We start from the raw sequence: 24,819 nt of genomic DNA, 5'->3' as shown, positions 1-24,819 counted from the left end.
TACTGGGTAAAACAATACTTTAATGTTTTGAAAATAGCACATACAAATGAACCCATCAATTCCTAATTTAAAATATAAGCAGAACTTACTCTCACGTTTTTTCAATTGCTACTAATCTTGTTGATCAAGAAGATTAGGGTAGAATGTAGCAAATGTATAATAAGTATCTATTTTGTTTTGAGGACTTGCCCTTTGACTTGAAATTGTGTATATTGTACACTAGTCCTTACAGATTAGAATATAATTATATTTTAAAAAAGATTTTAAAAGTTTGATCATAGTGTTTACTGTTTATTTTTCAAGATTATTGACATGATTGATGCACCTTACTCTTGATGCTATTCTGACTCCAGTGTTGTCCGAAGGCATGTTCGGAGAATGGTTTTAATTGTTTCTTAGTATCAGTCGGGATCTGTCGTTGAGATATTGACCTTCACTTTTTCAGGATGAGCGTATCCGAGGAAAGCCAAACAGTCACAACAACCATAATAATAACAAACACACCAGCAAGGTAGGTTACTCATGATGACATATTTAGGATGTTGTTTCCCAGTTTCCCCTGTCAGTGCCCGGGCACTGGTTCCAGATGGAGCAGGGAAATCTTGCATTGTGCTCCCTCCTCCCAGATTCATTGATACATGGTTTCACTCGACATTTGGAGGTTAGCATCTTTGGAAGATTGCCTAAACACTAAATATACTTGAGGTGGAGGGACAGCTCATATTTATAGGAAATGAGTTCCTCTCTTAGAAGTAGTGAGAAGGTATTATGTTCTTCCTCTGCTAGCATTGTATGAGGCAGAGGAAGAGTGAAGTCATGAAATTGTTTGAACCATTCAACATCTTTTTGTATCGTAACAATTAACTAATCCTTCCTTTATATTGTAAAACTTTTGAACAACGGAAGTTAGTTGTTGGATTATTATCTTGGACAATGTACATCTTGTACTTCTTTAAGTCGCTAGTCACAGTCACCAGCTTTAATAGTTAATGAAAATATTTTTGACATGTATTTTGTTGTTTATTTGAAGCTATTTCAATTTTGAGTGATCACCTCTGCATGAGTGCCACGCATGCATTCCATGTCTTCAGCAAATGTTAATGTCTTGTCACAAACTGCATGAAGGTTGAAGTTCACGTCTCCCATGTGGCTTGTCACACCACTGACATGGCCTGCTGTGTTTGTGTATGTCTTCCTGAACTTGTTAACAACACACCAGCAGCAGAGTACACCTAATTAGTGCTTAATTCACACTAACACTCTCAAGTAGACTAACTTGGCTCGTTCTGTGAGCCTGTGTATACTGGTAACTAACAATAATTAGCCCTGTTGTCATGGTGGAGGGGACCTGTCTTGGTGCTGGGACCTTGATTCACCACATGGTATCAGAATAAAAATGAAATCAATTTGAAACATATTTGGATAAAATGTTATAACTTAGTCTAGGTGTTGAGATGAAATCTTTTTTGTTAAGTAAAATATTTTGCAATTGTAAAGATATTTTTCATTCAATAACGTTTTTCTACCTATATTAACATTTGGATTCAGATATTAAATACATGAATTTTGAAGTGCATCTCTTCCCCAACACATTGACGAGTAGCAGCAGGTGAAGCTAGCTAAATAGTTCACTCTAGAATGACACCATGTGCAAACTGTTTAGATTGTACATTTCACGTGAGCAGAGCTTGTGGGCAGAGCATGCCCTTGTGTTATGTTCTGGTGGTATGCAGTTTGCACTAATTTCTTTGATTGCACTACACCTTGTCTTGTCTTTCATATTAATCCCAGGAAAATTATGCAGTCAAGAAATTGGAACTTAATCAGATTTGTTGAGGTCGATAGCAGAGGTTCATTTTCGATGAGCCTAATTTGAAAAATACGATGTTGTCCATGACTCGACTGATCTGTAGACCAGTAGAACTGGCTGATGGTTTTGCATCATCCTTCTCCTGTCTTTCCCATTTTCTCAGTGCATTTATAGCTTAAATCTGCTAGTGCAGGATTGAACTTCTGTATAGGCAAGATATTTGATATTTCAGTAGATTTGAGAAGTGTTGGGACAGTCGAGTGAGTGCCATCTGAAGACCTGGGTTCAAATTCCCACCATTTGAATCCATTCCCAGTGTGCCCATCTGGAATGTTGCTAAAAGTGGCATATAAATCGATTCCATCATATATTTAAATGCAAAGTCCTGGCTTTTTCTGATGTCTTGAGATATGTCTTGAGCTATATCAACTGTCCATTGTTTGGTCATATAACCCCCCCCCCCCCCCCCAATTTACCATGCCAAGATCTGCTGCTGATGTCAGTCCTGTCAGACAGCCCTATTTTCATGTTCCTCAGCTTCCTACGACTACTGTTTCTTCAGGCCTCCCTCCCACAGCATGCCCTGGTACACTGAAATACTGTTCACAGCGGCATTATACCCAACTCACTTAATGTTACAGTAGCAAAGCTCCCTCAACTTCTTGTGACAAATAATGTTCAATTAACTCCCAAATTTGTTGAAAATATTATTAAAAGCACAGAGGAATAGCAGAGCGTCAGTGAATAGACACATGGGCACCTGTTGAGTCACCTTTCCTGACGAGGACGTCTACAATGTCTACATTTTATGAATTTTGACATGTTTGTTTTGATGACAAGCACACAACATTCAAGGAGGACCGAGTGTGATATTGTTCTAACCTGTTTCAGTTATATTTCAGGAAAAGAGACCTGAGGATCACTTGATTAATGTATCTTTATTCTTCTACCAACCAGTTGTCAGCTTCCTCATCAGTCATAACTTAACTATTAGTCCTAAGTCATGTAGGTTTAGATATCTGACTACTCACACCCTTATTAGTAGTGCAGTACTTAGTAATGTTGACAAACATGGTTCTCTAGCAAGACATAGCATATGTTAAGTTGTCAGATTTGAAAAAAAATACCAAGCCTTAAACAAAAACTAGTTTGTTCTCTAGTATGCCGTAGTGCCTATGAATCAACATTGTTTAGTTTCCAAAATATTTGCTAGCTCCTGAGAATCAAGACTTAATTGTTCCCCCAATATGCCGTAGTGTCTGTGAACCAAGACTAAGCTTTTCCCAAATATGCTGTAGTGTCTGTGAACCAAGACTAAGCTGTTCCCCCAATATACTGTAGTGTCTGTGAACCAAGACTAAGCTTTTCCCCAATATGCTGTAGTGTCTGTGAACCAAGACTAAGCTGTTCCCCCAATATACTGTAGTGTCTGTGAACCAAGACTAAGCTGTTCCACCAATATGCTGTTGTGTCAGTGTATCAAGACTAAGCTGTACCCCCAATATACTGTAGTGTCTGTGAACTAAGACTAAGCTGTTCCCCCAATATGCTGTAGTGTCTGTGTATCAAGACTAAGCTGTTCCCCCAATATGCTGTAGTGTCTGTGAACCAAGACTAAGCTGTTCCCCCAATATGCTGTAGTGTCTGTGAACCAAAACTAAGCTGTTCCCCCAATATGCTGTAGTTTCTGTGAACCAAGACTAAGCTGTTCCCCGAATATGCTGTAGTGTCTGTGAACCAAGATTAAGCTGTTCCCCCATATGTTGTAGTGTCTGTGAACCAAGACTAAGCTTTTCCCCAATATGCTGTAGTGTCTGTGAACCAAGACTAAGCTGTTCCCCCAACATTCTGTAGTGTCTGTGAACCAAAACTAAGCTGTTTCCCCAATATGCTGTAGTTTCTGTGAACCAAGACTAAGCTGTTCCCCCAATATGTTGTAGTGTCTGTGAACCAAGACTAAGCTGTTCCCCTAGTATGTTGTAGTGTCTGTGAACCAAGACTAAGCTGTTCCCCCAATATGCTGTTGTGTCTGTGAACCAAGACTAAGCTGTTCCCCCAATATGCTGTAGTGTCTGTGAACCAAGACTAAGCTGTTTCCCCAATATGCTGTTGTGTCAGTGTATCAAGACTAAGCTGTTCCCCCAATATACTGTAGTTTCTGTGAACCAAGACTTAATTGTTCCCCCAATATGCTGTAGTTTCTGTGAACCAAAACTAAGCTGTTCCCCCAATATGCTGTAGTTTCTGTGAACCAAGACTAAGCTGTTCCCCCAATATACTGTAGTGTCTGTGAACCAAGACTAAGCTGTTCCCCCAATATGCTGTTGTGTCAAGTGTATCAAGACTAAGCTATTCCCCCAATATGCTGTAGTTTCTGTGAACCAAAACTAAGCTGTTCCCCCAATATGCTGTAGTTTCTGTGAACCAAGACTAAGCTGTTCCCCCAATATGCTGTTGTGTCAGTGTATCAAGACTAAGCTGTTCCCCCAATATACTGTAGTTTCTGTGAACCAAGACTTAATTGTTCCCCCAATATGCTGTAGTTTCTGTGAACCAAAACTAAGCTGTTCCCCCAATATGCTGTAGTTTCTGTGAACCAAGACTAAGCTGTTCCCCCAATATACTGTAGTTTCTGTGAACCAAGACTAAGCTGTTCCCCCAATATGCTGTTGTGTCAAGTGTATCAAGACTAAGCTATTCCCCCAATATGCTGTAGTTTCTGTGAACCAAAACTAAGCTGTTCCCCCAATATGCTGTAGTTTCTGTGAACCAAGACTAAGCTGTTCCCCCAATATGCTGTTGTGTCAGTGTATCAAGACTAAGCTGTTCCCCCAATATACTGTAGTGTCTGTGAACCAAAACTAAGCTGTTCCCCCAATATGCTGTAGTGTCTGTGAACCAAGACTAAGCTGTTCCCCCAATATACTGTAGTGTCTGTGAACCAAGACTAAGCTGTTCCCCCAATATACTGTAGTGTCTGTGAACCAAGACTAAGCTGTTCCCCCAATATGCTGTTGTGTCAGTGTATCAAGACTAAGCTGTTCCCGCAATATACTGTAGTGTCTGTGAACCAAGACTAAGCTGTTCCCCCAATATACTGTAGTGTCTGTGAACCAAGACTAAGCTGTTCCCCCAATATGCTGTTGTGTCAGTGTATCAAGACTAAGCTGTTCCCCCAATATACTGTAGTGTCTGTGAACCAAGACTAAGCTTTTCCCCAATATGCTGTAGTTTCTGTGAACCAAGACTAAGCTGTTCCCCCAATATGCTGTAGTGTCTGTGAACCAAGACTAAGCTTTTCCCCCAATATGCTGTAGTTTCTGTGAACCAAGACTAAGCTTTTCCCCCAATATGCTGTTGTGCCAGTGTATCAAGACTAAGCTGTTCCCCCAACATTCTGTAGTGTCTGTGAACCAAAACTAAGCTGTTCCCCCAATATGTTGTAGTGTCTGTGAACCAAGACTAAGCTGTTCCCCCAATATGCTGTAGTGTCTGTGAACCAAGACTAAGCTGTTTCCCAAATATGCTGTTGTGTCAGTGTATCAAGACTAAGCTGTTCCCCCAATATACTGTAGTGTCTGTGAACCAATACTAAGCTGTTCCCCCAATATGTTATAGTTTCTGTGAACCAAAACTAAACTGTTCCCCCAATATGCTGTAGTGTCTGTGAACCAAGACTAAGCTGATCCCCCAATATGCTGTAGTTTCTGTGAACCAAGAGTAAGCTGTTCACCCAATAACCGTTGTACAGTTAGTCATGTCCTTCTTACAGACTTAATGTCAGACTTCCTATCTATCTTCCTTTCACTATTACATACAACAATTTTTCCGAGATACCTATTAACCAGTAATATAAAATTTGCTTAAGCTATTGCTGAACTATGGAACCTAACAATTTCTACAGTGTCAATTTCATGTGTAAATGACACATATGATTGACATGACCCCTATATTGTAATGAGACATCTGGAGTGATGGTAATGGCTAATTCAAAACTTGAATCATATACATTATTTTTCTTTTCTTTCATTAATCACAGTCCTAACACAGTCACCATTATTTTCTATATCATCATCAGACCATGCATTTCATTTCTTGCATGTGCATGTAATCTTTTAAGAATAACAGCTTTTAATATGTATATATGCTTTTCATTGGTTCCACACCTAGTTTTACACCGAAGCAATGTCTATCACAGGTCTCTATTGTCATTTGTGATCGGTCAACTGCAAGTGTCATACTTACAAAGGTGTACCTTTACCTTTGGGTGAACAATTTCAATTTATTTTTTATGAAATACCTGAAAGAAAATGTAGTTATTTGCCCTATTGATTGTTCTGTATGCTATCTCAGTATTTATCACAGAATGAAATATGTCTGGACGATTTTGAGTGTTAGCGTTTCAGAACAATTGCCAATCTCTTCGCAAATGCTTCAAGGGTTGGAAATAGAATGTAATGCATCAAGGAAATGTGTTTTTATGCATCAGACATCTGATCTCCGCAACAATTAAAATCACAAATGTGTTATCAGTTTTATAAGAATATCTTTATATACCGATGAAAGCTTTTAAAGGTTATACAATAAAAACACAACAGGCACCTAACCCATTTTGAAGAATAGCTGTTTTATTCTTAGTTTGTTTACACATAAATGCCCCCCAAAATGCAGGCCTGTCTGTCCATATGCACATAATGCTCTGGATAACAAACAAATTCTTCCTACCATCTTACGTGACTTGATATACCTGATCACACTGCCCAAAACAGATGGTTTTTGGGGTTGTTTTTTTTGCCTTATGGATGATGTTTTGGGTGATTCATGGTAAAGAGTTATGTGTTAGGAAGGGTGTGTCCAGAAACTCCTGTATGTATCGTGGTAGTCATCAGACATTGTACATGATTGTATATTACAGTGTACTTGATATATTTTGTGCTGATGTCTGTATTGAAATAACATGTTTATTTACGTGTGTCATTGTCACAATGTGAAATTCAAGCAATTCTTTGCAATAAAGAAGTAAAACCCATGGTCCTCAGTTGTTGTTTTTTGAGAAGTTAGAGATTAGGCAAAAAGAGTGTATACTTTTTATGCATATAAATTCATTCAGATGAACATGATACAGAGCATCAAGTACACAATGCAGTGACTGTTAAGATAAATACAGCAATGACCTGCACAATGTTGTACAGGCATTTAGCATTTAATAAAGGTGTCTTGATACTCATTTGTGTTTAGGCCTGACTAGTTTGTCTTCTGGTTTCGCAGATTTTATGATTTGTAATGTTATAAAATGTCTGTTGGTTTGGGGTTCATTTCTTTTTAAAATTAAAATAAAATTTATACAAAAAACAAAAAAAAACAACAACAAAAACATCTCAATGTTAATTTTTTAAACTTTTTTACCTTTTTTTACTTTTGTTTTTATTTTTTCAAATTTTTGGCAGGCTTTAATTTATAAGTTGGACTTTAAAAAATAATTCCTACACGTTTTGAAACATTGCTATAAGTATACACTCGGCCTATCCTGATTGTTATCCTACATTCTACATGTTGATTCCCCTCATGTACTTGACTCTATACTGTCTCATGTTTACTTTACCTGTATCCCCAGCACTATTTGAATAAATTTGTTGTGTCATCTTGCAATTTTGCTTGTATATATGCTGATTATATTCCAGAACTGTTCAACGATAACATGAAATTATAGGCTATCACTTTTCTTTTTATGTCAAACCCAGTTTTAGAAATCTGCATAATTTTCCTGATCTTTTCCCATATACTGTTCCCCTGCACTTCCCATGCGTTGTGTCACTAGCCGTGTGTTGTGTCACTAGCCGTGTGTTGTGTCACTAGCCGTGTGGCTGCATGCAACTTGAATGCACTAATACCTACCACTAACACTTTAACACAGAGACTGGAACTACCTTGTGTCTTTGTGGTGCTGTTCCCTGGTGTGTGCACTTGCTTGTTGCTTCATGGTGTTCTTTAGACCAGCTGGCATATTTATGTATATGTGTTGATGATGATAGAGCTCAAATAGTCGAAGACTAGCTGAGTTTATATACTGGTAATGGTCAATGTCCATAGTCTGTACATCCTTCCATCTACAGTGACACACTGTTAATCTGGTAAAAACAACTGGATTAACGAATTATAGGTACATAGTAATTATCCTTTGATTGTTTATTACATATGTTTATGCTGCCAATCGTAATCATTCAAACTGTAGGGTTTCTGGACTAAACAGGTCCACTCTAAGAAAGTTTTACTGTGTTATTTTGTACGTGGTTTTAGCATCTGTTGTGAAACCACTGGACCAATGACACTGAACTTGGCATGATTGTTCCCATGTCTAAAGTTTGCACAAAATCTCCTGCGACGTTTCCTGCGAAGCAACATGGCTTATGAAGCTTAATCACTTTGTATGGATGATCTCACCAAGGGTGTCACTAATATTTTTATTAAAGACTAGCTAATTTTCAATATGGCCACAAAAGCATCCATTCGAGATCTGTTTCAGGACCATTATGAAGACATTTATGTGTGTATACATGTACACTTTTGTGTATTGTGAATTTGCAGTGGCCGTAAACATTAATCTACCATGTTTTTATTACAATTTCTTTTCAGTTTAAATTTTGAACAGAGATTCAACCTCTTAAATCTAATAATAGCACATGACAATCATTTACACTACTGCTGAGAGGTCAGATGGACATTTTTGTCTAATTTTAATATATGTTATTTTTGTGAATTATTCAATTCATTGTGTTCATAAATGAATGTAGGCAATCCTTGTCACATCAAGGAGCATTCATTATTAGCAAAGTTACGAAGTTAGATCTATGTCAGATATCACACAACCAGCAACTGCTGAGTAACTTCAAGTCCAGTGAAATTGAATAGTTCTCTCAAATGATGCAACAACAAACTGAAATGAATGCCTCTAAAAAATAATGAGAGGAAAGTTCAGTGTACAATAAGGGAGTGAGGACTGCCACCTTGAATGCATCGTGCTGAACTCTGTTTATGAGTCGGGTACAATGTGTGAAGCCTATTTCTGGTGTCCCCCGCCCTGATACTGCTGGAATATTGCTAAAAGCAGCATATCCCATACTAACTCACTGTCTATGAGTCCATGAGTCCTGCAGACATCAGACATTCTGCAGTTTCCATCCCATTCCATGGGAGTTATGATCATCTTAGTGCTAAGATTGTTTTGTGCAAGTGGTCCAAGGGTACTGTTGTACAAAACAACCTTAGCGCTACGACTATCGTCTATGTTGAGGTATGGAAGTTAAGATCACCTTAGCGCTAAGATCGCTTTGTGCAAGTGGGCCAAGGGTACCGTTGTACAAAACAACCTTAGTGCTACAACTGTCGTCTATGTTGAGGTATAGGAGTTACAATCGCCTTAGCGCTAAGATCGCTTTGTACAACAGCACCCAGTCCATTGTGTGATAATGTTAGCATGGAGGGCATCATTCTTGGCTCGTGCCTGATGTTATCCTTGTTGTGCCAGACGAATGATAACAGGTGTGATGATCTCATCCCAGGGAAGTATACACATCACAGCAATCCGTCGGATGATCAGTTCAACGGCCAACCTCAGTGCCACACCATCAAGCTTCTACCCCCAAAACGATCATGTTGTGCAGTGGTACAGTTGGCATATGGCTCTTTGTTTGTCCTCCAGACATGACCCTGCCATCACTGAAGTCCAGACAGTATCTGGGGCAGTCGGGTAGCCTAGCGGTTAAAGCTTTCACTTGTCACGCCGAAGACCCGGGTTTGAATCCCGACATGGGTACAATATTTGAAGCCCATTTCTGGTGTCCTCCGCCATGATATTGCTGGAATATTGCTAAAAGCGACATAAAATGACTCGCCCAGACAGTACCTGGGAAAAGTTGACAATGGCTGTCCCTAAACGTGCGATGTTGATTTGCTCAAACCAATCTTTCTTGACAACAGTGAAATGCCTTTTAATGGCTTTTGCGGTCTCTTCAAAACTGTCCTTAGAAATCCTGTCCTTTGCGACCATTGAAACTCCTCCAGGAGATATATTGCTGTGTTGAACCACTTGCTCTGTAGTGTAGCCAACTATTGGTTTTCTCAAGGAGTTGTCACCCTTGGATGATCTGTGCCTGACAGCCTTTTCACAAAGCTGTCTTAGCTAAGACAAATCTTAGTGCCTTACAACTAAAATTGCGACTGCCATAAGAGCCTTACTTGAATCTGTCTTAGACCTATTGCAGATTTATATTATGGCGCACATCTTAGCTATGGAAAGATTGTGAGCTGTCATCTGTTATCGACTTGCTTTGGGGCATAAGTCACAATCAGTTAATCCAATGTTTCAGCAGTGTTTGCTATGATCTGTTGTTCATGTTGTGAAAGTGCAAGTGGAAAACACTTGATTTTGAAGTCAGAAATAATACAGTAGACCCATACTGTTGAATTGTTGTCATTAACATGCTGTCTTATGGCTGCCATTGTACCTGTCGTTAGCTCCAACGACAAGTCAGACCCAGTCTTAATTTTTATCATAAACATGATAAGCTCTAAGCATGCTAAGACAGCCTCGAGAATAGACTTCGGTAAGATTGATTTTGTTACGACACCTTTACACCAATTTTAGCGATTAGACAGCTTCACGAATGGACCGCCTGGTCCTTCTGTGGGCAGGGCAGTTGCTTGGTAACATGTTGGAATGATGCTACCATGAACATTGTACTGAACTGCCGTTGTTAGTGAGATCATACCCCCTACATCATATCCAGACCTACCTCAGTGATATGCAAGTTGTATTGACACAATCCATTCTGTTTTCTGTGTCTATACACTTTAGGGGCCGATGGGGCAGCTCAGTGGTAAAAGTGTTTGCTGATCATGCCGAAGACCCAGGTTCGATTCCCCATATGGGTACAATGTGTGAAGCCCATTCCTGGTGTTCCCCGCTGTCAAATTGCAGAAAGATTGCTAAAAGTGGCGTAAAACCCACCTCACTCTCAACACAGTCTCATTGCATGGGGTGGATTAAATTGCATTGCATGTGCATATAAACCACTTTTTGCATGGTCTTTTAAAGGGTGGCTGTGTTTGGTTGAACCTCAGTCACCCTTTTGTTGAACAGTGGACTTTCTACAGCTTAAGGCTATATGGTTTTACATTTCAGTTTGTTGGTGCATCGATATACAATTCTTAATAGTTGCTTGATTTTTTTGTGAGGAGAATAGGAAATATATGGTCATCAAAGTGTACCATATATGCAAAGACAGAAGGTATGAAGGGGAGTTATCAAGACTGATAGTTCACAGTAAGTTTTGACCTAAAGTTGCTTCAAATTCCCTCCCTTGTGGGCATCTGGGCATTGTGGGTTCCCAGTACCCATGATGGTCATAAGAGCTTACAACAATAGGCTGGTTACAGTGTTCCCAGTTTGTTTTTTTATTTCCTGTTTGTATATAACCTTAATACAAGTACTGCCTCCATGGTCTAGTGGTAGAGTGTCCGCCCGGAGAGCGGAAGGTCCGGGGTTCAATCCCCGGCCATGTAAGTCCAGACTATAGAGCACGCACTCACACACACACACACACACACACACACACACTATATGTTATATAAGTGCAATAATCGGGGACGGGAGCGACTTTAAACCCAACTTCACCTCACCTCATCTTAATATAAGTTCACTTTATTTACTTGCTTATCATTTTGAATTTTTGTGTTTAAATTCTAGTTGATATGAAGAAGAAATAAATTGTTACTTGGCTAACGACACATGATGATGATAAACCCTAGGCCTGATTAATCTATAAGTTGTTGGCTAAAATGGTTATGTAACATCCTGTCAGATCACTTCTAACTTGGCAACCTCTGAAACAGTGATCTCCGAAATGTTAGATTCAACATGCATTGTAGAAATAAGACCTTGAGAGTGCTAATAAATATTAACACCAGAGATGCACTCATTGGTCATATACCGTATTTTCTTGAGTTAAGTGCACAATTTTTTTCCAAAATACACACCTGTGTAGAAGGGGGTACGCATTATACACGAATAATGAGTTTTGATGGGTTTTTTTCCCCCATGGAAAGACATTACCGTGAGCACGTAACGCTGGAAATACCATGTCAACAAATCCATACTGAGGTACGCAAATTATTCATGTAATTACACTGTCTGGCTATAAAAAGTGTTCTTTGTGTATCTGGACTTATGTTTGTAACTTATTTCATTAATTTTATTCAAAATTCCTTTTAATAATTTCGGCGAAATCGTGTGTGAAGCGATCGGAAGATCGCACAACTCAACGTTATTAACAGCAACCATTATCAGATTACCGCTATTGACGCCTTGAAACAAACTTTAGTTGACAGAGAATGGATACATATATCATAAATGCCATACTTTGACCCATTAAAAGTCATATTTGTTTTTGTTGGACGATTCTATGTCAACACGTAATTCTCGCGATCACGCGTGCAGGAGCCTTGACAGTGACTGGTCAGACCGGTTCCATGTAAAAAATAATACCTGGCAATTGCAACCAGCTGCTTCGCTTAGGGTTATTATTATTTTAAATATGTTTAGTAAAAGCTGGATCTAAATTAACAAGATATTTGAATATATTATTCCTGATAAAAAAATAGTTTCAGATACAATTTTTGCCGATCCTTGCATTAAAATCCTGTAAAGTTATATCATTGGTTGTGTCTTGACTGAATCACTGGTAGATTCCAAGAAAATGTGTGTACAGCTGAATGCTGTTTCCGGCTTAGTTGACGAGAAAATACACAAGGTAATCTTAATCCCTGGATATAAAACAATGCCTAGCAGAACAAAAAATACAATTTAAACCATAAATCAACATGTCTGGTGATTTTTTATCTCAAATTTCGAATTTGTACTGACCAAGTTTCTCATCACCCGTTCGTTTGCCGGACATCGCTGAAGGGGTACGGTGTAATTTTTTCTGCGCTTGGTATTTGAAATATTTTTTTCTCCAAAATACTGAATCCGCTATAAGGGGGTGCGCACTATACTCAAGAAAATACGGTAATCACTTTAACAATAAACTATTATTGTTGAACAGCTACTATTAACAAATGTCATCTTTGTGAACTATAACATTTGACTGATCAAGAGGACAAGCATAGTTTTAGTATTTATGTGGGAGGTATGAAATTCTAACATCAAAATGTTTAGCCAGTGTAATACTGACTGCATTGACATATCGCTGTCATTAAGTTTGAAATTGATTAATTGATTTGATCAGAAACATCCTGATTAATTCTCATTAATGAAAACTGATAGAAAGGTTTAGGTATTTAGCAGTCACTAAATGCTTGACCAAATGCTTCTCCCTTCTCTTTTCCCCCTCCCTGCCTGTATATATATTTGCTGTGGAAAATCTGTAAAAGCTTCCATTAAGTTTGTCTGGCCTTTTGTAATACACCAGACTCATTTGCTGTCATCTAATGTATATGATTAAATTTGTCGAATGCATTTATTTTGGCACTTGTTTCTAATTTAGTAGTTCTTTTATAAAACTATGAAATTTGATGCTCTTAAAAAATACATTTATTTGTGGTCACCATTTGACAGGTATTAGTTTGAAAGGTCCTTGGTAAATCCCTGTAAGAATATAACCTTGAACACCCAGGATAGGAAACTTAGCAACAAGAAGAGCATGTAGTGGAGAAATGGAACTTTTAAGTCTCCAGAATATTTGGTGATTTTAAAATATATCAGTTATCTTTTTTTCCCGATTCCATGCATTAAATTTGGTTGTATTCTATATCTTTATCTTCTCTCATTTAGTCATATTTTATATAAAAAAAATAAAAAATAAAAATTTATTGTAATGGATTTCATTTTGGAAAAGAAAGCAACGTGTCACATAGTGGTTGTGCCAGATAAAGAAGCAGTGAAATGAGACTTTTTTGGCCATTCACATTTGAAGTTGTGTGTGGCCACTGTCAACTGCTGTCAGACATAGCTTCCCCAACTCTATCAGGTAGGATTCAAATCATGTGAAGTCCCATGTTAATGTCTAACCAAAGGCATAGTTGGGAACTGAAATGCTTGTCAGCTGTTCAGCTCATCATAATGCATCCGACCCAGAGCTAGAAACTAACAGGTGGCTGGGCAGAAGCAAATTGGCTGTAATAGGATGATTGATTCAAATTTAAGAAAAAAACACACAAAACAAACACTGTGACTGTCTGCCAGCTCAACTTTTGTGATGTATGTATGTTAGCAATTCGTAGTAGCATTATATTGTTTCAGTTTCTGCCAAATGAGGCACCAATTACAGCAGTTAGACCTTTTCTGAAAATGGATAACAGATCATGGTAAATCATGATAGTCTCTCTTTCATACTTGCAGGCCAAAACATTTCCCAAGAAAATCTATCCCTGGGAACACATTGGTCAAGGCCTTTGTTCTCTCTTCAATATTACCAGGCCAGACTTTCCTCAGGCAAATCTATTTCATAGGAATACCTTAGTCAAGGCAATATTTCCCTCTTTAATACTAGCCTTCCCAACTTTCCTCTCTGGCCTATCTGTCTCATGGGAATAATTTGGTGATGGCTATATTTCCCTCTTTTATATTAGCAGACCTACCTTTCCCCAGACAAATCTATCCCTGGGAATACTTTAATCAAGGCTAAAGTTCCCTCTTGAATATAAGCAGGCCAACCCTTCCCCTGCCAAATCTATTTCATGGGCATACTTTTCATGAGCCTATTGTTCTCTCTTCAGAGCTTGCCTTCCCAATTTTCCCCAATCTTTCTTGTTGGAATCATTTGGTCAAGGCTATAGCGCCTTCTTCAGTATTAGCAGGTCAAAGTTTCTCCAAGCAAATCATGGGAATACATTGGATAAGGCGATAGTTCCCTCTTGAATATAAGCAGGCTAAGCTTTCCCCCCTAAATACATTCCTGGGAATATTTGGGCAAGTCCACAAGTCCATCATGAAAACTTTTGGCTGGACATTTCACACATACACACGCAGGCGCTCGCGCACGCACACACACACGCACACACACACACACATATGAACTATCTACTCATTACTAACTACCAGCTTGCTTTAAACAGTATTTTTTCAATTTCCAAATGGTAAATTAGCTTTAATTTTGGGAGTTTCATCAACAGCTTTAAGTTATATCACTGACACGTTCCTGGGACGACAGCTGACAGTGAAAGTCGGCTCCCCAACAGAAGTGTAAAAAATAATTTGTAGTTTTATTTCATTTTCATTAACGTTGGTATTGTTAAGCACCAAAAGACGTTAAAAAGATGGTACTTGTTGTTACCCTGTCTGGTGCTCGGCATTAAGGGGCTAAAACAAGGACTGGTCGGCTTGGAGTCAGTATACTGTGTCTGAGTGGGGTATTCATGTTAAACTGCGGCATGGTATCTCAGTGAGCTAGCACTATAAATCGGCATCAGTTCGGACTAGTACAAGTAGCCACACACAAACACACATGTGCATGCACGTCACTATATAAGTGCAATAATCTTGGATGCTACGTTAAACCCAATTTCATCTCACCTCACCTCACCTCACCTCTTGGAGACCCGTGAAGATTCGGGGTAGAATAGGTCTTCAGCAACCTATGCTTGCCGTGAAAGAGGCGACTAACGGAATCGGGTGGTCAGGCTCGCTGACTTGGTTCATGCATGTCATCGTATCCCAATTGCATGATATCAATCAAACTGGTCTTATCCAGGTAAGAAAGGTCTCCAGCAACCTAAGCTGGTCGTACCCCATGGGATTTCCAGATCAGATTAGGTCCCAGCAACCAAAACTGGTCGTACCCCACAGGATTTCCAGATTAGAATAGGTCCCCAGCAACCAAAGCTGGTTGTACCCCATGGGATTTCCAGATTAAAATAGGTCACCAGCAACCAAAGCTGGTCGTACCCCATGGGATTTCCAGATTAGAATAGGTCCCCAGCAACCTAAGCTGGTTGTACCCCATGGGATTCTTGGTTAGAATAGGACCCCAGTAACCCAAGCTGGTCGTACCGTATGGGATTCCGGGTTAGAATAGGTCCCCAGCACCCTAAGCTAGTCATACCCCATGGGATTTCCAGATTAGAATAGGTTCCCAGGAACCAAAGCTGGTCATACCCCATGGGATTTCCAGATTAGAATAGGTCTCCAGCAACCAAAGCTGGTTGTACCCCATGGGATTTCCAGATTAGAATAGGTCTCCAGCAACCTGAGCTGGTCGTACCCCTTGAGATTTCCAGATTAGAATAGGTACCCAGCAACCAAAGCTGGTTGTACCCCATGGGATTTCCAGATTAGAATAGGTCCACAGCAACCCAAGCTGGTCGTACCCCATGGGATTTCCAGATTAGAAAAGGACCCCAGCAACCAAAGCTGGTTGTACCCCATGGGATTTCCAGATTAGAATAGGTCACCAGCAACTTAAGCTGGTTGTACCCCATGGTATTCTTGGTTAGAATAGGACCCCAGTTACCAAAGCTGGTCGTACCGTATGGGATTCCGGGTTAGAATAGGTCCCCAGCAACCTAAGCTGGTCGTACCCCATGGGATTCTTGGTTAGAATAGGTCTCCAGTAACCTAAGCTGGTTGTACCCCATGGGATTTCCAGATTAGAATAGGTCCCAAGCAACCTAAGCTGGTCAAACCCTATGGGATTCCGGGTTAGAATTGGTCCCCAGCAACCTAAGCTGGTCGAACCCCATGGGATTCAGGGTTAGAATAGGTCCCAAGCAACCAAAGCTGGTCGTATCCTATGGGATTCCAGGTTAGAGTAGGTCCCCAGCAACCAAAGTTGGTTGTACCCCATGGGATTTCCAGATTAGAATAGGACCCCAGCAACCAAAGCTGGTTGTACCCAATGGGATTTCCAGATTAGAATAGGTCCCCAGCACCCAAAGCTGGTTGTACCCCATGGGATTTCCAGATTAGAATAGGTCTCCAGCAACCTAAGCTGGTTGTACCCCATGGGATTTCCAGATTAGAATAGGTCCCCAGCAACCAAAGCTGGTTGTACCCCATGGGATTTCCAGATTAGAATAGGTCACCAGCAACCAAAGCTGGTCGTACCCCATGGGATTTCCAGATTAGAATAGGTCCCCAGCAACCTAAGCTGGTTGTACCCCATGGGATTCTTGGTTAGAATAGGACCCCAGTAACCCAAGCTGGTCGTACCGTATGGGATTCCGGGTTAGAATAGGTCCCCAGCAACCTAAGCTAGTCGTACCACATGGGATTTCCAGATTAGAATAGGTTCCCAGGAACCAAAGCTGGTCATACCCCATGGGATTTCTAGATTAGAATAGGTCCCCAGCAACCTAAGCTGGTCGTACCCAATGGGATTCCGGGTTAGAATAGGTCCCCAGCAACCAAAGCTGGTCGTACCCCATGGGATTTCCAGAACAGAATAGGTCTCCAGCAACTAAAGCTGGTGGTACCCCATGGGATTCCGGGTTATAGTCAGTCCCCAGCAACTGAAGCTGGTCATAAGAGGTGACCAAATTGATCGGGTTGTGACATGGTGACTTAATTGATTGCGTATCATTGTACCCAGACTGAATAGATTGTCTGGTCCAATGCAATCATTCACAGCCCACCGTCATATAGCTGGAGTACTGCAGAGAGTAGCATTTAACAACAACAACGACAACAACAAACACACAAAGCTGTGGGGGGGGGGGGCTGATGACATCGCTGTGGTCATCTCACAGATTCGCAAAAACAACATTTAAACAAAATCAAGAAATGGTCCATAACTGTCACTGCATTTGTGTGTATTTTTATGTGAGCTCTGTGCCTTGTTAAAGTGATATCTCAAAAGATCTGCAGTCTGGTAAAGAAGCTAATGTATTTATGTGACGTATGATATATATATCTATGACCAGCTGATATTGCGTTGTTTGTAGTGTTGTGCACTCACAGATGTCTACCATGTCTCTAGCATGTAGCTCGCACATCATTTCAGTGTCATTATCACAACATGGGGGAGGTGTTCAGACAAAGCTTCACCGAAGCAAGTCAGTTCGATCATGATTATCATTATGAATAATTTGGCCAATTTGTTTCGTTACCAGGACTACAGTAGAATGAATGGCTATGATGATGATGAGAGGCTTTCCTCTCCCCAGAGACACAGCACACCCCCAGGATACGACACCCCGCGCCGTAGCCCCACCCCACGGCAGCAGTCCCGGGATCACTTCTCCCCAGTCCGATCCCCTGATGGCGTGGGAGATAGTCGAGAAGAGGAAGAGGCTGCCCTGAAGATCCAGTCCCATTTCCGCGGACACCAAGTCCGGAAAGAACTGAACAAGGATGAAGATTACAAGGATGAAGATTACAAGGATCCAGATACTCGTGATGATTCGGATGATCGCAGGGATCAGGATTCTCATCGCGATGACTTGGATTTGTTGCAGCATGAGAGAGAGGCTGCAGCCACGAAGATCCAGGCCCACTACCGCGGATACCAAACACGTAAAAATAAATACGAGAGGAAAGTTAATAGTGTTATGTCTGCAGGAAGGAAGTCAGTAGCGAGCCAGTCGTCCCAGAGACGGAATTCCGACCATGGGCGGCAAGTAGCTGCCGCCACAACCATTCAGGCTGGATACCGGGGATACAGAGACCGGAAGATGTTGAAAGGAACTCGATAATATTGTTGATTTAGAGAGGTAGCTTCAGACTTTGATTACCATTTATGTATTGTACAGTTGGTGATGCATTGTTGATGTTGAATGTTTGACATTCAGGCATTTTCGTCTGATCATCTTATGTATCTCATACAGTATACTTGTCCTGTGAACTGATTCAGAAGGTGACCTTTGTCTGTTGACTGATGGCATCTTAGACATTGGACAATATCTGTAGGCTTCCTTTAATGCAAAGATTTTATCAATTTGCTCAATGAATTAACCTGTGGCCCGTCACACCTAACATCGCCCACAACAATAGGCATGAATCAATCATTAACAATTATTGGTAATTAAAAGAAAACTGTATACTTCTAATGAACCAGGTTACATTGCCGGATATATAGATATCTCTGAGTGATATTGTCAAATATGTGTTAAAAAGTCTATCACTTTGATAAAAGTCAACAGGTTTAAGGTTGTTGGATAAAATGGCAGATTGTGTATACATCACTTCTGATTGGTCAGTTAATTTTGTTGATTGACAGGTGGTGAGACGTTAATTGTTTTACCTTGTTTCCATATCTGTGCTCTCTTTAACAGAGTACTTCTCTCCCCTAGTGTATTAACAGCTCGAGATGTTGTAGTAGTAGTGTGTTAGTGTAGAGTCAGCTGTGTGTCACACAGTAGGTGTAAGATACATGCATGAATACCACATTGCCTTTTCAGCTCACTCCCTGTGATAGATTTTCTCAGCTGTTCAGATAGAGAACTTTCAGTAAATAAAATCAAAAGTGTCTTTAATGCATTGTCTTTAATGGGATTTTTTGTGTGTGTTTCAGGGACAGAAATAGACACGTGTTGATGACAGGGCAAGCTTCCTAGTCGAAACGAGAGGGGATTCCCAGTCAACAAGTCCCATATGTTATATTTTTAACAATGTGTCAAGTTCGTGCAAATCTGTAATTATTCATTGTACATCCAAGTTTTGCCTCATTTTGAAAAGAAATGAAACTTTTGTTATTAAGCTAAATTTGAAATGATTACCTGTATTTAACCAGATGTTATAGCCTCCGTTCTGTATTAAGTTGAATGTTGTTGATTGTTTTTGACATTTCTTAAATCAAAAAGCAAAGGCATTTCTTTAACTGGTATTGTGTTTTTAACTGAGACATTTTATTTAAGGCTTAGTTTTTTTGTGTTTTTTTCTCTTTTGTTGATAAAAAAAAAAATTGAATAGGAAGTAAAGCCATTGATTTTGTTTATGAATTATTTTGATGTTATTTGATGATGATAAAAGTACTTATGGGTTTGAGTAAGCTGTATAATAATATGTTTATCATTCAGTCAGATGTGTATAAAAGTTGTCATATATTTGTCTATTGTACTCGACCAACTGTGATACCAATATTTACAAACTGTTATGCATACATAGCTTTGCACATCTGCACTGTGATTGGTTGAAACTATTTTATTTGATCTGTAAACATTAATTGTTCTGCAGTGAGTCACATAATCCTACCGTCCTCTATTTACTTGAAAAATGCTCACAACCCATAGGCCTTATGTATGGTTTACATCATATAACATGTATTCTACGAATATTGTGATTTTATATGAAGATATGGTCAGATATTTTCAATTTGGAAAAATAAACATAGCCCATTTATGTGAACCTGCTACAACGTATGTCGCGCCATGAGCATTAACTCGGTGGAATCTGGCGCATTTTAAATAGGCTTATTATTAAAAAATACATGAAGTTTCTTATTGTTTCCTGAAACACGTAATATGTGATTTCAAGAACTATTCAAAGGGCCTCGTCAGCAAATTTGTGGTTAACGAAATTAGGCATTTATCATGGTTATTTTTTTGTTAATCTCAGGAAATCAATCCAGACATATGTATTTTTATTAATTATAACCATTTTCTAAAAATATCTGAACTGGAAAGTTTTATGCCATAGTTTGAAACATTTAAATCTCAAACTAATGACACATGGCCCATCCAAGCTTTTGTTTGTCGTGATAATCTAATGTGACATGATTGTTTTGTCGTCGTTAAGTTCAGTTGTCAAGTAGTACATAGTTTGTACATATGGCTTAGTATTAATTTCTCTTGTGGCTGTTTTACTTTTTCCAGAAGAACTTGAAGTCATTATGTGTCATAGATGATAAACAGTGAATCTTGTCATAAAAACTAGAATTGTTTCGAAACGTAACCAGGGTATATCGATGTACCTAATGAAAGGTTTATTTGATTTGTCAATATTCATTTTGTACAAATCGACCCACCTAGACCTTCTCTCAATACATTCCAAAACAGCAGCCACAAGTACATGTACACCTAATTTGCAAAATATGCTGGTTCAGCAAGTTGTATATATGGCCGATATACATGTGGTCCGCTGAATTATGCTGTGTTTTATTGTCTGTGATACTTTTACTTTTATTTCAGTATTTATTTGTGGTTGTACAAGCATCTATATATTGTTTTGTTTCTGTTCATACCAATTATCAAATGAAAAGTATTACACTATCATATCCGTCCATTTCCCAGCTTTCCGTCCAAATCAAGACTTTTCCTGCCAAATATGTATATGCAGTCTGTAAACCTGCAAAAAATCAGTCAAGGTTTCTATGATGCACCAACAAATGTTTCCAATCTGGACTTAAATGTTTTGAACCAACAGATTCGTAGCCAAAAACTGTCTTGTCTTTTCAGTCAAAATCACCAGCATTTATGGCAGCAGAACACTGTTTCTATTTCAACTTGGTTTTCAATACTTTCGACCTTTTTTTTTGAAAAAGAAATTTGTGTAATGACCTGCTATGAGTATCCTGGCAAGGATATCTATCCTGTAAATGTTTCCTGTGACCTAAAATAAGATCTAAATTCTGTCTGGTTCTGCTCTTAAGTTGATGTATGTTTGAGTCTGTCTTGTGTTTGTTAACTAACCTGGTGTTTGGGACATACTAACGTGACAAAGTAGCTATGTTGACTATGTAGTACACAGTGTGCAGGTGTAATTGCTCTGCCTAACACATGATGTATTTCCACTAATGTCTACAGTGTGTAGATCACTGTTAAACACTTGTGTTGCACACCTCAGTAATGTAGGGTCCATTAATGTAAAACTTGGGTCCCTGTGCAAAACATTTTGATAGCCAATAAACTGTCTTCACAAAGCTGTTTTTTGTATAGTTATTGATGTAATAAGTCATCAAATAGATGGAAGAGTTCGTCGTACAGACAGCATACCTCTTCATACCTCCTAGATGCGGAATATCTCATCTTATAGATAGAATGCCTTATACTTGATGTACTTCATACAAATGACAGGACTTCATCATACGCATGGAATACTGTGTGGCTACTTGTACTTGTCCAACTGATGCGGATTGTGCTAGCCCACTGAGATACCATGCCGCAGGTTAACATGAATACCCCACTCAGACACAATATACTGTCTCCAAGCCAACCAGTCCTTGTTTTAGCCCCTTCATGCCAAGCTCCAGACAGGGTAACAACAAGTATAATCTTTTAACCCTCTTTGGAATGATGCGGGCTGGGATCGGACCCTGGACCTTCCCCTCTCCAGGCGGACGGTCTACCACTAGACCACATAGGCAGTCACAGAGTTATGAGCCTAAGGTGACTACAAAGGGTGTATTGTATACACCTTAATGTTTTCAGGTATTAGGTAAATACCATCCATGCATTTAATCCAGATACACAACCAGGCAGCAGATCCCTGCAGGCGTCACAGTGACTAGGTATTCTCTTTTGATCAAAATGGACAACATTGACTACTGTTTGGTCATGGATTATCTCCAACTGAAAGGGCTTTCTTTAACAGCCATCCATGCAGACACTGTGAACTTTGACAAAATGTCAAAATATATGATCTGATTATGGACTCATCAGAGGTCACATGGCTAATACAGTAGGCATCACTCATGGGAGAGTTGAGGACGTTCTGAGGAATGAACTGGACATGATAAAGGTTTCAAAATGCTTCTGACAACTGTTCAATAGCACTCCAAATTCAACATCTCTCATGAAAATTTTCATAATTTTGTAGCAGGCCCAGAGACTTTTTGACCATAGATAAGGCTTGGTGCACCGATATCACCAGAGACTAAACAACAGCAGTGAAAACATCCAACGTCTTGTCTGAAGAAGTAGGCAAAGTCTGTTTCACACTGAATACCTCATACACACTCAATACCTCATACACATGGAATATTTCATCAAACACATGTAATTTCTCACCATATACATAGAATATTTCATCAAACACATGGAATTTCTCACCATACACATGGAATATTTCATCAAACACATGGAATTTCTCACCATACACATGGAATATTTCATCAAACACATGGAATTTCTCACCATACACATGGAATATTTCATCAAACATGGAAGAAACGAGGAAAAGGATATGAGCCTGTTTTCCTCCCACATCCATCAGTCAGTGGGTACCCAGTGAGGAATGTAAGGAGTCTGGGAAAAAGTTACCGATGGGAAAAGGTGAAGGACTTATCGTTGTCAATGCTGGCTGTGCTAGTGAGGGTTTTCACATTGGCTGTGACCTCGCCTTTCAATGATCCCAATTGCGTGAATCGATGCTCATGATATCAATCACTGGATTGCCTAGTCCAGACTCGATTATTTACAGACCGCCGTCATATAGCTAAAATATTGCTGAGTGCGGCGTTAAACAACAAACCAACCATCCAAGTGGACAATGCACCATATCACAGTATGCAGGATACAGACAGCAAGACACCGACGTCTAATAGCCTTGAAGGAGGTATGGTGACGTGGCTGCAAGGGATGAATATGACCTTTCATTCTTGGGCTACAAAACCAGAAATCAGGAAATCTATGAAATCATTAAATCTAACAAACCTGAGCCCGTGTATATGGTTGACAATAATTACATCAAAGATCAAGGTCACGCTGTCTTGCGACTTCCCCCTTACCACTGCGATCTGAACCCAATAGAGTTGATATGGGGTATGTCAAAGGCGATGTGGACGATTGAACACAAAATTAAACTTATGGGGGTTTGAAAAGCTAGTAAATGAATCCCTTGGTTGGGTGACAGTGGTGACACGGCAGCGTTGGGCTACCAAAGTCGTCAACGAGATAGAGTCGAGATACTGGTCACGTGATGGACGTCAGCAAGCAAAAGTTCCCCCAATAATTGTGACCATCAGCAGTGACACCAGCAATTCCGACGGCGAGGGCTGTGATAGGAGTGAGTGATATTACGATTAATTATCATGAGACGACCCCTCTCTTGCTGTCATTCCCTGTACCGTTGCATGTGTATCATGTGCAGTACGTTTTCGGTCTGTTCCTCCTCCCGTTGTGCACACCTCCGTTCGAGGTTTCATCTTGTACACATAACAACATGATAGTTTCTTATACAACTTTATCCAGTGATGGGAATAAAAATAACAAACAACCGATATTGTTTGGTACAGGTTATTCATTGCCGTGTACCGTATTGACATTTAGACTATTCTCTATTTTGAGTTATTTTGCAGTTGATGGTTCTCATTTGGAGCCAAACGGACTCAACATGGCTGAGATTAAAATGATGTGACTTTAGGAAGCGTGCAAGCCACGGCAACACGTTGACGTTGTTGGCTGTAGGGAAGTTCTGTTCGATTCGGGCTGTATGAGGTCTGGCGTTGTCATGCTGATAAAAGACACTTGTTGTGGAAATGATAGCATAAGCGGGTGAAGAATGTCATCCATGTAACGCTGAGCTGTCTAATTTCTGTTAACGATTACCCGTGGTGTTCTCTCCTGCCCACAAATTCCTCCCCCATACATCACGACCTCCTAAACGCAACATGAAGCCGTTCGTTTTCCTCTTCGGCGGTAAACACCCTGCATTCCATCTCTGAACTGACAGAACCGGCTATGATCAGTGAAGACGACCCTCTGCCAGTCGCGTCGCTGTCAACGACATACAGTCCGGTCCCACCTCAATGTCTAACGACGATGTTGCATCTGTCACTAACTGTCCTATGTAAGCTCTGTAAGCCCTATTTCCTTGAGCCCTGAGTGACCTGGTCACTGTCTGTCGACTAACCACACGCCCTAAGGAATTCGTCGCTGATGTCAGGAATCGATTCCGGAGATGCAAAGTACGCAAGTACCGGTCTTCATTGTACGTAGTTACCCTGGGTATGCCTGCTTTTGGCCTGTCTGATGTCTGCCTGGTCTGTCTGAAACGTTGCATCATGTTGGTGACAGCAACACGGGGACAACCAAAAGCTCTAGCAATGTGGGCATGGGTGGCTCCCATCTGTACTATACCC

At 40.0% G+C, this 24,819-nt stretch overlaps 1 protein-coding gene across 4 annotated transcripts in view; it reads left to right on the top strand.

Annotated features, from left to right (window-relative positions):
- LOC139475147 (doublecortin domain-containing protein 2C-like) overlaps positions 1-21,636 on the top strand; it is a 125,866-nt gene extending 104,230 nt beyond the window's left edge. For all 4 annotated transcript variants that reach the window (XM_071258543.1, XM_071258597.1, XM_071258438.1 and 1 more), the window contains 3 exons: positions 446-511; positions 17,915-18,514; positions 19,315-21,636. In XM_071258543.1, the coding sequence (XP_071114644.1) occupies positions 446-511; positions 17,915-18,496 (648 nt within the window). In that variant the 3' untranslated portion in view covers positions 18,497-18,514; positions 19,315-21,636. The remainder of the gene's footprint in view (positions 1-445; positions 512-17,914; positions 18,515-19,314) is intronic.
- The last annotated feature ends 3,183 nt before the right edge of the window (positions 21,637-24,819 follow it).

The sequence above is a fragment of the Haliotis cracherodii genome, unplaced genomic scaffold (genome assembly GCF_022045235.1).
Source record: "Haliotis cracherodii isolate W230 unplaced genomic scaffold, xgHalCrac1.p SCAF_1, whole genome shotgun sequence".
NCBI lineage: Eukaryota > Metazoa > Mollusca > Gastropoda > Lepetellida > Haliotidae > Haliotis > Haliotis cracherodii.
The sequence above is the reverse complement of the archived record's forward strand: the minus strand, read 5'-3'. Positions and strand labels throughout refer to the sequence as shown.